Source organism: Neofelis nebulosa, chromosome 2 (assembly GCF_028018385.1).
Source record: "Neofelis nebulosa isolate mNeoNeb1 chromosome 2, mNeoNeb1.pri, whole genome shotgun sequence".
NCBI classification, from domain to species: Eukaryota; Metazoa; Chordata; class Mammalia; order Carnivora; family Felidae; genus Neofelis; species Neofelis nebulosa.
This window is the reverse complement of record NC_080783.1, coordinates 56307739-56321487: the sequence shown is the minus strand read 5'-3', so window position 1 is coordinate 56321487 and position 13749 is coordinate 56307739. Positions and strand designations below refer to the sequence as shown.

The following is a 13749-nucleotide window of genomic DNA, read 5'->3' as shown; positions in this document are numbered from 1 at the left end:
ACTCATCCGGAAAAAAATATGAAATTGTGAGACCTCAGTGGCATCTTTGTACTTCAAGTAGTTCGATGTGGCTCAAATAGAGGGTGGGTGAGAGTTGTTACAAGAGATGAAGCTGGATGGGTGGAGTAGGGCTTTGCAGGATCGATTTGGATTTTACCATGTCAGCAAAGGGATTTACATCTGAGAATGCTCCATTCTGCTAGCATTATGCAGGGTGGAGTAGAATGGTGCAGACGGGGAAGAGGAGTGGAAATGGTTCAAGAGGCCAATTTTGGGGGCCTTGATCAAGGAAGCAGAGATGGAGATAGAGAGTAAGGCATAGATTTCCCAGAGCTCAGTTTGCCAACTAGATGTGGAAGGTTCAATAAACGGAAGGGTTGAGGGCAACTCCAAGATTGCTGATTTGACTGACTGGGTGGACTGATGAACAGTCTAGGAGAGAGATGATGATTTGGGGGAAAAGACATTACAATGGGTTGTTTTTAAGGTACTGTTAGAATATTCAGGTAGAGAATTGAGTAGCAGGTAACCATGTTTCTTTTTCCCCCTTTTTGCGTTAAAGTATTAAACTTTCTGACTCTGTTTATCATCTTTTCAATTCTCATTTTATTGCTTTTATATTTTTTTCCATATGCTGAAATTGAGTTTGGAACTTACGTTTATAGAATTTAAGTATCTTCAGAACAGTCCCTGAAATTATAGGAATGATTGCTCAATAGTAAACACTAATGGCTAAGATAGGCAGACTTTTGTTTGTTCTATTTAAGAGTAGTTTAGGTTTTAATTTAGGGAAGAGTGATTATATAGTATAGAAGCTGAAAGAAGTCAGGGGTGCTTGGGTGACTCAGTTGATTAAGCGTTCCATCTTCGGCTCAGGTTGTGATCTCACGCCTTGTGAGTTCAAACTCCAGATTGGCCTCTGTGCTGACAGCTCAGAGCCTGGAGCCTGCTTCAGATTCTGTGTCTGCCTCTCTCTCTGCCCCTCCCCCTCTCACACTCTGTCTCTCTCAAAAATAAATAAACAGGAAAAAATAATTTTTTTAAAGAAGCTTATGGAAGTCATGTTCATAATATATCAAGAGTTAGTTTTAAAATTTGATTCTTTTAAGTCATAGCTGTTATTTCTTTAAGTAAATTATTTTCAAAATACTATACTACTGGTAAAAGTTTAAGATAAGTACATCCTTTAAATAATTAAATAGTTAAATCAAATGGAAATCAAGCCTTCTGTGTTTTGGCCTGCATTTAGAGATCTAGGTCTTAAGAGAGCCATGTATCTGATTAATAATGCTTTTACCCATTTATATGCTATTATTATAGTGAGTTATAGTCATAAACACCTTTGTAAAATTAACTATAATTTGACTAGATTTTACTTATAATTGGGATATATAGCAATTTAAGATGAAGGTTTAAAGAAAATGTCCTTCTGGCTATCTCTCATCCCTGTTCCACATTCTCATTGCTGTATCTAGGAACATGCTCTAAGGTAGGCTCTACCCTCTCCATCTTGACTATATCTTTTGTCTCCTTCCACCCTTGTCTCCTTTCTGCCGCCAAAGTGATTCTTTGGAAAGACAGATCTGTTCCTGCTTCTCAGCTATCTATAACCTTTTTGAATTCTCACTACCTGTCGAAGCCTTGCCATCTACATATCTTGCCATGGCTCCGTGATCACGCAGCTAAACACAGCAAGGGATGTCCAGGACTTTGTACCAGCCATATGGCTTATTGGCAGTGTTTGTACCATACTCCTTAACAAATCACAAGCCTTATTATTAGATGTTAATATTTTAAATTTCATTCCTACCTCTTGACACAACCCTTAGTTCATTATACTGAAATGATTTGTTTTCAGTGTATTGAAGTGATAGGTATCATTGAGTATATTGAAATGATCTGTAGAATTTCCTCTGAAACACTAAATTTTGTCAAATTTAGGGGATGTTTTTTATTCATTTTTATATCCCCTGCACCTGTCATATGACAGGTACTGACATGTTGATTGACTTAATCATCTACTTAGCCAAAGAGGATGAATAAATCTTGGAGAGCACATAGTGTAGTCCTAAGCACAATGTCAATAGCACAATTTATCAAATACTCCTTACAGCTGTCCCTAAAAGTAATATTCTCAGTTTAGAGATGACTCAAAGGCTAGATATTTCAGCCCACAGGTCATATGTGGTAGAGCAGGAGTTGAACCCAAATCTGTCGGACTCCAAGGCCCAAAACTTTTGCCACTGTTTGAGATCATTTCTTTGAAATGTAGATATTTATTAAATAATTTAAATTAAAAAAATTTTTTTTAATGTTTATTTTTGAGAGAGAGAGACACAGAGTGTTGAGCGGGGGATTGGTCAGAGAGGGAGACACAGAATCCAAAACAAGCTCCAGGCTCTGAGCTGTCAGCACAGAGCCCGACGCAGGGCTCAAACTCACAAACTGTGAGATCATGACCTGAGCTGAACGGCCGCTCAACGGACTGAGCCACCAGGCACCCCAATAATTTAAAATTTTAAAATTAACACTGTAACAACACAGCATTTACTAATCATACTGTTTAGTAAATCTGAAAACTTAGTTCCTTCATTTACTATAAAAAATAAAACACAGTAGTCAGAATATATTTAGAATGTAATTAATTTGAAAGACAATATTAATTTAATAAGTAAAAGATATAATATTCCCTTAGGTTAATACTAATGCTGACCCACTTAAAGTTAGTATCACTTTTATAATAATTGTTCTTCAGAGCTAATGTGTCAACTCCATATTTGGGATACAGGTGACTAAGTCCCACTAGTGTTAATGGAAATTGTGCAAATGAATTTCCATGTGTTACGAACATTTACCCTTAAGGACTATTCCACATCAGTGTAGTAACATTCGGAGTCCTCATACATGGTGTAAAGATGTGTGGATCAGAAGGATCAATTGTGGATCAATTTCTTGCAAGAACACAACTCACACACTCATACATTTATGTTTATGTATTTCCAGTTGTTTAAGTAGATGAATTCTATTTAGGACAGGAAGTGAATATTTTGATATGTTATTTCTAACTTTATACTTGTTAGAAATGGTATCTCTTAAGGCACTGATTATGTTGGGAAAGCATTTTTTGACAGATTACAGTAAAAGAAAAAAATTTTCCAAACATCTTGCTTGTGATCCAGGTACTCAAAAAGATTTCTGGGTTGATCTCTATCTAATCTGGCCTTCATTTGTCTTTTGTTTTTTGTTTTGTTCAGTTATAACATGGATATCTAACTCTTAATCTCTGGTTAAGACTTATGTTACTTGGTCTTTTATATCACACAGTTTCCTGTTGTAGTCAGTAAAAATGCAATAAGTATTACAGATTCAGAATCGAACTTAAAAAAAAAAAAAAGAATGGGGGGGAAAAAAGACTACATACAAATCATAGTCTTTTCCCCCTAGAAATCTACCCTCTCACCCCCAAAGAAACTAGTTTGCTATTTGCACCAATCTTAAAGAACAGATGTATACTTTAAAAACAAACAAAATCCCCAAATCTTAAAGCTTATTAAAAAAATAAACTTTTTACTTGGAGTTAATTTCAGATTTACTAGAGACTTTAAAATTCTTTATAAAAATTCTATATAAATGGTATGCCCCATTTTTCTGAATTGGCCTTATAGCACTAAAGCCAGATGTATCTGACTCTTAAACCTAACAGTCACGGGAGTTAAGAAGTTGCTCTGAAAACAATGAGAAAACAGTAAAAGACTTTCACTCAATTAAACTCAATCCGCAGGCAAAGATGTTAATTTAACAGACTCTGAGACACCGTTTATGTTATTCTGGCAATTTTAACTCTCTGGGTGTGATTAAGGAAGCAATTACTAGTTTTATGCCAAGAATTCTGGAAGAATTAGGAATTAATTAAGAAACAACCTTAAACTTGGCATTGACTCCATATTTGGTTATAGTTCTGAATGGTTTCTGCATAATTAAAAAAAAAAAAAAAGTAAAACCAGCCACCATTGGGTGTTCTTAATGAAATAAAAATTAATGAAGTGATTTTACTATGTATAAACTATACCACTGAAAGATAACCTAAACTATATGTAGTATTAATTACATGTGGTAATTTGAGTTCAAAAAGAAATGAGAGGTTTAATAAACAAATAGTTGTGACTTTTGAAAGAAGATAAAGATGAAAGATGTAAATCTTAATATCAGTATGTTATACATAAAACATAGGAAGATTTTAAAAATTTGGAGTCATGAAACATTCACTTTTTTTAGGATACTAAATTACACTAGCCTCTTAATCTTCTGAAAAACAGAATTTGCTATTAATTTAAAATATGAACTTTTCTCTTCTTAGGTCATGCTCTTAAACCTCAGGTTTCCTCTATTTTTACATCATTTTTGGATGGCTTAAAAAAGTTTTATATTACAAAGGTAAGAATTTTTATTAAATGCCAAAATTTTAAATGCTTATGATACTAATTTTGTCTCCTGCCTTCTCACCCTTCACATGTACCTATTATTATCTTTTTTCATGAATGTAAATTTCATAATAATTATTTTTCATGTTGGAATAAATATTTTATTGAGTAAATCAGTTATTCATTTAATTTCAGAAATTTTCATTTTTTCCCCAGATTTGAAGTTTCTAAAAATAACAGTACATTAAACACTTTCATGCATGTACAATTTTCTATAGTTTGACTTTTTTTATAGTAGATGTCGATATCTAGTGTAATAAGAGTATGGATTTTTTTTTTTAATTTTCACTGAATTCCTTTTCTAAAGGGTTATTTATACCAGCTTACACTCTCATGATACACAGGTGCTGTTTCTTTGTTGCATCCTTGCTATTCATGTAGGAGTTTTGTTTTTGTTGTTTCAGATTTACTGAATCCAGGGGGAAAAGTGGTATTTTTAATGTTTCTCATTGAAACTCCAATGAGACTTAATCATTTCCTTGTATTTCCTGGATGTACTTTTTGTGTGAAGTAGTTGAATGTGATTATTTTGCCAGGGGTGGCAGCTTCATGGTATTTTTTTCTTGGTGCTTTGCTGTGTACCCTTTGAATAATGGAATTACTAGATGCCTTTGTTACAAATGTTGTAAATAATTGAGTCAAGTGACTCCCTTTTTTAAAAATTTCGTTTAATATTTATTTATTTATTTTGAGAGAGAGAGAGAGAGAGAGTGAGTGAGCAAGTGCCGTCACAATCGGGGGAGGGACAGAGAGAGAGGGAGACACAGAGCAGGCTCCAGGCTCTGAGCTATCTGGACCGAGCCCATTGTAGGGCTCAAACTCATGAACTGTGCAATCATGACCTGAGCTGAAGTCGGACACTTAACCTACTGAGCCACCCAGGTGCCCCCAAGTGACTCTTTTTTTAGTAAGAGTTTTTCTTTTTGGTTCAAAAGTTTCAAGTTTTTACATATTTTTCTGTGATTATTTAATCACTTCTTTTTTTTTAATGTTTGTTTATTTTGAGAGAGAGAGAGAGAGGGAGAGAGAGTGAACTCACACATGCGGAGTGGAGGGCGGTTTGCAGAGAGAGGGAGAGACAGAATCCCAAGCAGGCTCCCGTTGTCTGGGTGGTCAGTGCAGAGCTGGATGCAGATCTCATCCCATGAACCGCAAGATCATCACCGGAGCCGAAATCAAGAGTTTAGATGCTTACCTGACTGAGCCACCCAGGCGCCCCTATTTAATTACTTGTAAGCTTAGAAAAGTCTCCCTTTCTCCAGAGCTATAATTGGGACCATTTCTTCTCTCTCTTGGGTTTTTCTTAAGTATGAATTTAAAATTTTTAATCTTTGTTACTATTTGAATTTATTTCAATTTTATGGTGTGAGATGAAGATCTGAATTAAACTTCACTTTCTGCTCCCCCAATTGCTAACCAGTTGTAACAGCACCATTAACTTCCTTACTTTGCTTACAATTGATTTGTCATGTCTAAGACATCTTCTTATATACTTACTCAAGAAGTGGACCCCATTTTAATGTGTCAAATACTGTATGATCTCTTATACATAAAATCTAGAAAAAAAATATTAAAAAACTAAGTTCATAGATACAGAGAACAGACTGGTGATTGCCAGAGATGGGGTGAAGGGTAAGAGAAAAAGGCAAACTGTTTTTGTTTTCAGGGGTGGAGGGGTAGAAGGAGCGGGTGAACTGTTTTTGTTTTTGTTTTTAGTTTAAATAAATTGAATTTTAAAAAAGGTATCACTTTTTTAAAATGAGTTTTTATTCTTGAAAAATTAAGTGGATTTAATTACTATAAATCTACTTGGTTTTTAGAATTTTTCTTGTTACCCATCATTACCTACCTGTTTATCAACAGAAAAATTTTAAAAACTCTTCACCATTTTAGGAAATCCGTTAAGGTTTCTATCAGAATTGGAATAAATCTGTATATTAATTTGAGCAAGAATTCACAGATTTATTTACTTAGTTCAGGCATTCTAGAACATTTTAGACACATTTTCCTAATGAGGTTATATATTTTCTTTTATGATTCTCAGATATTTTTCATTTTAATTTTATACGTAAGATCTCCTTTGAAAATGTTATTAAGAAGTTATAGTTGGTATGTAAGAGAAGAAATGGTCCCTGTTAGTTTTTACTTTTATCTACATCCTATATCTTGCTAATTCATTATGTTCTATTATTTTGGTATTTTTATTTGATTCTTTATTGCAGTTATAATTCTTACAAGTTATTTGCTATATTACATATCAATATGTCATTTCTACTGACACCATGGCATACTTTGAAATTAGGTATTTTCTGTAGTTTTGTTTATAAACAACCTGAACAGGTATATTAAACATTCTTTTTGATTGACATGTGAAATTCCAAAGCTCGATTTTTAGAGTTGGTATGTTTGAGCCCAGGTCAGAAGGACAAAAAGAGCAAAATGTTTTTGATTTACTGTTTCGCAGGAAAAGATTTATCTATCAATCTAAGTATATGTCTTTTTTTTTTTTTTATTTTGTAGTTTAAAGGATTTGATCCAAATCAGTTAACTGTTGCTACATTACTATTTGAGGGGGACCGTGAGAAGGTTCTTCAACATGAAAAACAAGTGTATGACATTGCTGCAAAATTTGGGTATGGCTCTAAGTTCATAATGCCAAGAGAATGTTAATCGAAAATTCTGGTATCTGTAAGCAGTTGTTAATGCACCCCTAAAGGATTAAATTTGTAGCAATATATGATAGTCAACTTAAAATGTTGTGTTGGTTTACTTCCAAAATTTGCAGAAAATTTGATTGGTATGTTGCTCTTACTTGTGTAAGCATATATATTAGGATATATTAAATATTTTATTACATTTTTCCATTAATTTTATAATATTTGCTTTTGTTATGCTAGAGTAAAATATGAAAAAATTCATAGTCATCTTACTATTTAATGGTAATAGTATATATATATAAAACATGTTATTAGTATGTTTGTGAAAGGAAATTTTTTAAACAAAAGAATTTGATAAATTATCTGTACTCCACCCCTTGTCACTTACTGTTTTCTGCTGGTATAAAGAAACAGAAAACATTTCACATATATAACCAACTGAATAATGACTGGGTGGTTTCTGTCTGTCTGCTTGATGGATTATGAGATTGATCGATGAGAACTGTAGTGAAAATGCCATTTATCAGGACTACATTTTTCCCTTCCCTTTTTAAATACGTAAACTAAGTTTCCTGGATACAAGTCGTCGTCTTCTTCTTCTTCTTCTTTTATTATAATTTCAGAGTTTAAAATATGTATGTATGCTTAATCTGAGTTCTTTGTAAATATTTACTTTAGTTTCCCTTTTTTGCTATGTATGAGAACAAATGAGCACTTAATTTGTAGCCTTGTGTTTTAGAATGCCTCACTTTTATATATTTTTCTCACTATGATATTCAGCTCTTTATTTTTAGGATTTTCTGAACTCTGTGTTTAAAGTGCCGAATTCTTAGAAAAAGATCTAATCATTGGCTTAAGTTTTGATTTACTTTGGTACTGTGTTTGAGTATTGCAAATCAGCCTCTCAGTTTTATTCTTACCTTATTCTGAAATTGGCAAGTCGAATTAGTAAAAGATGAAATTCACTACTCTTTTACTTTTCCTCTCTCAGAGTACCTTTTTTGGGAATTAACTGATTTTTTTAACTAAATTAATTAAGAGTAATTGTGCCATAAAAATTCATTTAATAGCCAGAAGACTTAGATTTCAGGTTAATCTCTGAATTTATTTTTGAAATATACATGTACCTATTTTTTAGTTTCTAAGTTATGTGAAGTATATATATAATTTGATTTTTAAAACATTTTTCTTAAAATCCATGGTATTAGAAATAAGGGGATTTAAATTAAAATCTTTTATATATAAATTAAATCTTTTAATTTCTGTTATAGCCTTAAATATTAGAGGCTGAAACTTTTAAAAATTTTTTATATATTGAAATATTTAATTGGGACTTCAAAATTATTTAGGAGCACTTGTAGGGAAATGGATGCTATAATATTTGAATCACTTTATATGAGGTTAAATTTGCTTAGTTTCACCTCAGTCCCCCCAGGGACCCTTCTTGCCTCCAGCATACACACCAACACATGCATACAGATGCAGAGAAATTCCACTTTGTAGTACCTCTAATTGTAATTAAAATTCAGAGTAGCCAACAAAATCATTACTAGTTAGTAATGTGCTACGTTTCCTCTTGGACTGGGGTAGGATGATGACAAAATGCTTTTTTGTGTGAGGTAAGATGTAATTCTTCAACTGTCTCTTCTTGGACATCACTGTTGATGCCTGGTATATACTAGACACTTAACTGAACATTTGTTGAAAGAATTAATGAAACTGAATGTAATTCCCTGACATTTTAAATTCTATTTCAAATATGTCTAACTGCTGTGCCACCCTTAAAAGAGCATATTTTAATCTTTAGGTATTTATTAGAGCCATTTTGTCAGTTTTAAGTTGAGCCACTAACTGTCATGAACTCCCTTGTCATGTAATGTAAGTCTTGTTTTTCTCAAGTGATTCCAGACATTTACAAATTAAAAGTAAGAATGAACTTCTTTAAGGTGAATCCAGGTCTTTCTGGATACGGATAGTGAAGCCCCAGAACTCTTGATTTAATTCCAGCAATTTGTTTATACCAAACAAAACTTATATCAAATTCATCCATTAAAAATAGAAAATGAGATACCTATTTAAAGCAGGAGCAAAGCATTAAAACTCAGACTCTGATTGAGGTCTCATTTTTTTTGCTATTGTTATTTGCTACTTACTAGTTATGTTGTAATTATAATTTCTTAATATGCTTTCATCCTGTCTTCCTTCATTTAGATTGCAGAAATCTTCTGTATTGATAATCCAGGCTGTAATTAGATGACTTAGGGCTATTTTGATTTTGATTTGATACTTGGAAATATCTCCATGTAGTTTTCTAGCACTCTTGGTTTTCCTCATGTTTCTCTGTACACACTAGTTCTTGGTTCTAATCACTGAAATATTCAGAAATATTTTTCTTTTCTTTTTTTTTAACTTTTTTTTTTTTAATCTTTATTTTTGAGAGAGAGAGAGAGAGCACGAGCATGGGAAGAACAGAGAGAAAGGGAGACACAGAATCCGAAGCTGGCCCCAGGCTCTGAGCTGTCAGCATAGAGCCCAACGTGGGGCTCGAACTCATGAACCGCGAGTCCATGACCTGAACTGAAGTTGGACACTCAACCCGCTGAGCTACCCAGACACCCCTATTTAATTTATTTTTTTAAATTTGCATCCAAGTTAGTTAGCATATAGTGCAACAATGATTTCAGGAGTAGATTCCTTAATGCCCCTTACCTATTTAGCCCATCCCCCTCCCATAACCCCTCCAGTAACCCTCTGTTCTCCATATTTAAGATTCTCTTATGTTTTTGTCCCCCTCCCTGTTTTTATATTATTTTTGCTTCCCTTCCCTTGTGTTCATCTGTTTTGTATCTTAAAGTTCTCATATGAGTGTAGTCATACAATATTTGTCTTTTTGTGACTAATTTCACTTAGCATAATACTCTCTAGTTCCATCCACATAGTTGCAAATGGCAGGATTTCATTCTTTTTGATTGCCGAGTAAAACTCCATTGTATAGCTATACCACATCTTCTTTATCCATTCATCCATCGATGGACATTTGGGCTCTTTCCATATTTTGGCTATTGTTGATAGTGCTGCTCTAAACATTGGGGTGCATGTGCCTCTTCAAAACAGCATCCTTGTATCCTTTGGATAAATACCTAGTTGTGCAATTGCTGGGCCATAGGATAGTTCTATTTTTAATTTTTTGAGGAGCCTCCATACAGTTTTCCAGGGTGGCCGCACCAGTTTGCATTCCCGCCAGCAGTGCAAGAGAGATCCTCTTTCTCCACATCCTCGCCAATATCTGTTGTTGCCCCAGTCGTTAATGTTAGCCATTCTGACAGGTGTGAGGTGGTATCTCATTGTGGTTTTGATTTGTATTTCCCTGATGATGAGTGAAATTGAGCATTTTTTCATGTGTCAGTTGGCCATCTGGATGTCTTCTTGGGAGAAGTGTCTATTCATGTCTTTTGCCCATTTCTGCACTAGATGTTTTGTTTTTTGGGTGTTGAGTTGGATAAGTTCTTTATACATTTTGGATACTAACCCTTTATATAATATGTCATTTGCAGATATCTTCTCCCATTCCGTTGGTTGCCTTTTAGTTTTGCTGATTGTTTTCTTCACCGTGCAGAAATTTTTTATTTTGATGAGGTCCCAATAGTTCATTTTTGCTTTTGTTTCCCCTGCCTCTGGAGACATGCTGAGTAAGAAGTTGCTGTGGCCAAGGTCAAAGAGGATCTCCTTGAGGATTTTGGTGGCTTCCTGTCTGACATTTAGGTCTTTAATCCATTTTGAGTTTATTTTTGTGTATGGTGTAAGAAAGTGGTCCAGGTTCATTTTTCTGCATGTCACTGTCCAGTTTTCCCAGCACCACTTGCTGAAGAGACTGTGTTTATTCCATTGGATATTCTTTACTGCTTTGCCAGAGATTAGTTGGCCATACGTTTGTGTGTCCATTTCTGGGTTCTCTATTCTGTTCCATTGATCTGAGTGTCTGTTTTTGTGCCAGTACCATACGGTCTTGATTATTACAGTTTTGTAATACAGCTTGTAAGTCCGTCAGACATATTTTTCTTACTTACGATGCCACTGGGCCAACCCTTGCTTCCCAATGATTTCTTCTACGTAACTAGAAGGAGGAAAGTACCACTGAATTCCTTTCTGCTAAAGTTTCATAAGTTAGTTTAGCTCATGTATTTTATTTTGAATTAGGGCATTACTAATCTATCCTTTATTTTCTGTTCTTTAGTTTTATCCTGTGTTCTACCCCCTCATTAACTCTGAATTGATTATTTTTAAATAAACTACTCCCAACAGTTTAGGACATTTTTATGCGTCATTTCAGCCATTTTCCTCCTTGTCTTCCACCCCTACGCTAACACTGTTAAATACCTTTGAATACATATGATCCAGTGGAAAATAATAGGCAAATGTTGAGTAATCATACTTCGGTTGTTTATCTATGCTTGCTAGTAATATACTTTAACTTCTCTAAGAGCTAAACAGAATAAACATTCCCTGTCAGCAGTCATGACAGATGTACTGACATTTACCATAGAACTTAAGGTAATGTGTTATTGTTATTTTTAAAGTGTGTGCTTAAGTTGTTTAATGTAATTCAACATGAAAGTGATTAGGTTCACCAGATGGCTCTTTTATATAAAAAGATTGTCTCTCATTCCTCTTTCATTAGTCTTCCCAGCCTTTTCTCATGAAACAGGTTTAAATTTAAGAACCTTGTTAATTGATGTTTGAAATTTGCGACGGGGAGCAGAAAGTAGGGAATCGATGTTGCTACTTTAGCGTAAAGCAGTTTGAATCTTCGTATACCTTTTTGGAGTGGCTACTATGTAATTGGCAACTTAGAAGCATTTAATTTCAATGCCCTACTATTGTTTACATGTTGTATTTTAAGGCAATCCTGTCTAGAAGATGGAGTTCTGAAAGTTAAAAATGTAAGACAGAGAATAAGTGAGAAAGAAGTTACAAAAAGCTAAATTTGCAGGGAAACCTATGATTCAGAAAAGCAAGCCCAGAATGACTTTCCTTCTCCTTTGGGGTTTGTTTATTTATTTATTTATTTATTTATTTATTTATTTATTATTATTTTAATGTTTATTTATTTCTGAGACCGAGAGAGACAGAGCATGAGTGGGGGAGTGGCAGAGAGAGAGCGAGACACAGAATCCGAAGTAGGCTCCAGGCTCTGAGCTGTCAGCACAGAGCCTGACGTGGGGCTCGAACTCACAAACCATGAGATCATGACCTGACCCGAAGTCGGTCGCTCAACTGACTGAGCCACCCAGGCGCCCCTGGGGTTTATGAATTTAGAATGGACATCAATTTCTTCCGGTTTGGGATAAGAAAATGCATGTTTCTGTGTGGTTTGTCACACTGAATTCCAAAGTGGAACTGATCCTCCTGACCCCTTTGCTCCACCCCTCCCTGCTCCAAGAGATTCTAGAAGAGTATCTAAAGAAAAATGGCTTGACCTTGAACTGTAAGAAGGACTTTTTCTCATCCAATATAAAAGAAGCCTACTAAAGGTTCATATCTGTTATTTCTCACCAAATATCCGCTTAGAATGCACCTTCTCAAGGATTCCCAGCGCAGATCTCTTGCACCATTTGCTAGTCTTCACTCTCTTTCTACCACTAGGCCCAGAATGAATTGTTCCTATTTCCCAGCTCAGTAGTGCTTTTTCTTTCTTGGACTCAGTATCTGACTGCTTCGTGTCTATGTGAGGTATAGGCTCAGATATTTTCCTCCCCGTGCTTGCCACAGCAATTTTCTGACTAGTTGCCTTTTTGTTTTGGAACTTTGACTTCCTACCTCTCACCTCAAATCCATTTGTATCCAACCCAGAATTATATTGTTGCTTCTTACTTTTCACTCGCAACTGCTTGACCTAGGTTCTGTCTTCTTTGCTCATTAACATTCTACTAATACGAACTACCCCTCTTGTTTCATCTCTTTGCACCCCATCTCCAAGTGGTTCTAGACTAGAGCCGCTTCCATCAAGTGTTTGCCACTTCTCTGGGTGATACTGATTCGTGTGTATGCAGCTATAAGGATATCTGATTTGGCCTATACATCCTAGCCTACAGTTGCCTTACATTATTTGTATAGCACAAGGGCACATCTATGTTGTTCACTTACTATGTTTACTTACTGCCAAATCCAAGCAAAACTTCAGGGGAAGGAAGAACTTCACCATAGGTGTTAACTGAAGTAATAAGAAAAATGATTTTTCCAGAAGAGGTGTAACTAACAGAGGCTCAAGACCCGAGTCTTGGGAAACACCATGGTTAAGGGTTCAGCATACTGAGACGAAGGAGGAGCAATTAGGGTACTGAGGGGAGAGGCATGGAAGTTAACCATCCATTATGACCCAAGAAAGTCACAGTTTTCTATCTGGTTTTATTGAGGGATTTTTTTTTTTTTTTGGTAGATACTTTGGGAGTTTGTGGTAAGTTTTCTTTAGTTGACTAAGAATAGTTAAAATTTAATTTCTGCCTGATGATGAGAACAAGCAAAATTAAAAGCTCTTTACTGGGGGCGCCTGGGTGGCTCAGTCAGTTAAGCGGCTGACTTCGGCTCAGGTCATGATCTCGCGGTCCGTGGGT

General features: G+C 34.9%; 1 protein-coding gene across 2 annotated transcripts in view; it reads left to right on the top strand.

The window, feature by feature from the left end:
* AGPS (alkylglycerone phosphate synthase) overlaps positions 1-13749 on the top strand; it is a 150663-nt gene that overhangs the window by 100009 nt on the left and 36905 nt on the right. For both annotated transcript variants that reach the window (XM_058713031.1, XM_058713040.1), the window contains exons 13-14: positions 4358-4434; positions 7002-7114. In XM_058713031.1, the coding sequence (XP_058569014.1) occupies positions 4358-4434; positions 7002-7114 (190 nt within the window). The remainder of the gene's footprint in view (positions 1-4357; positions 4435-7001; positions 7115-13749) is intronic.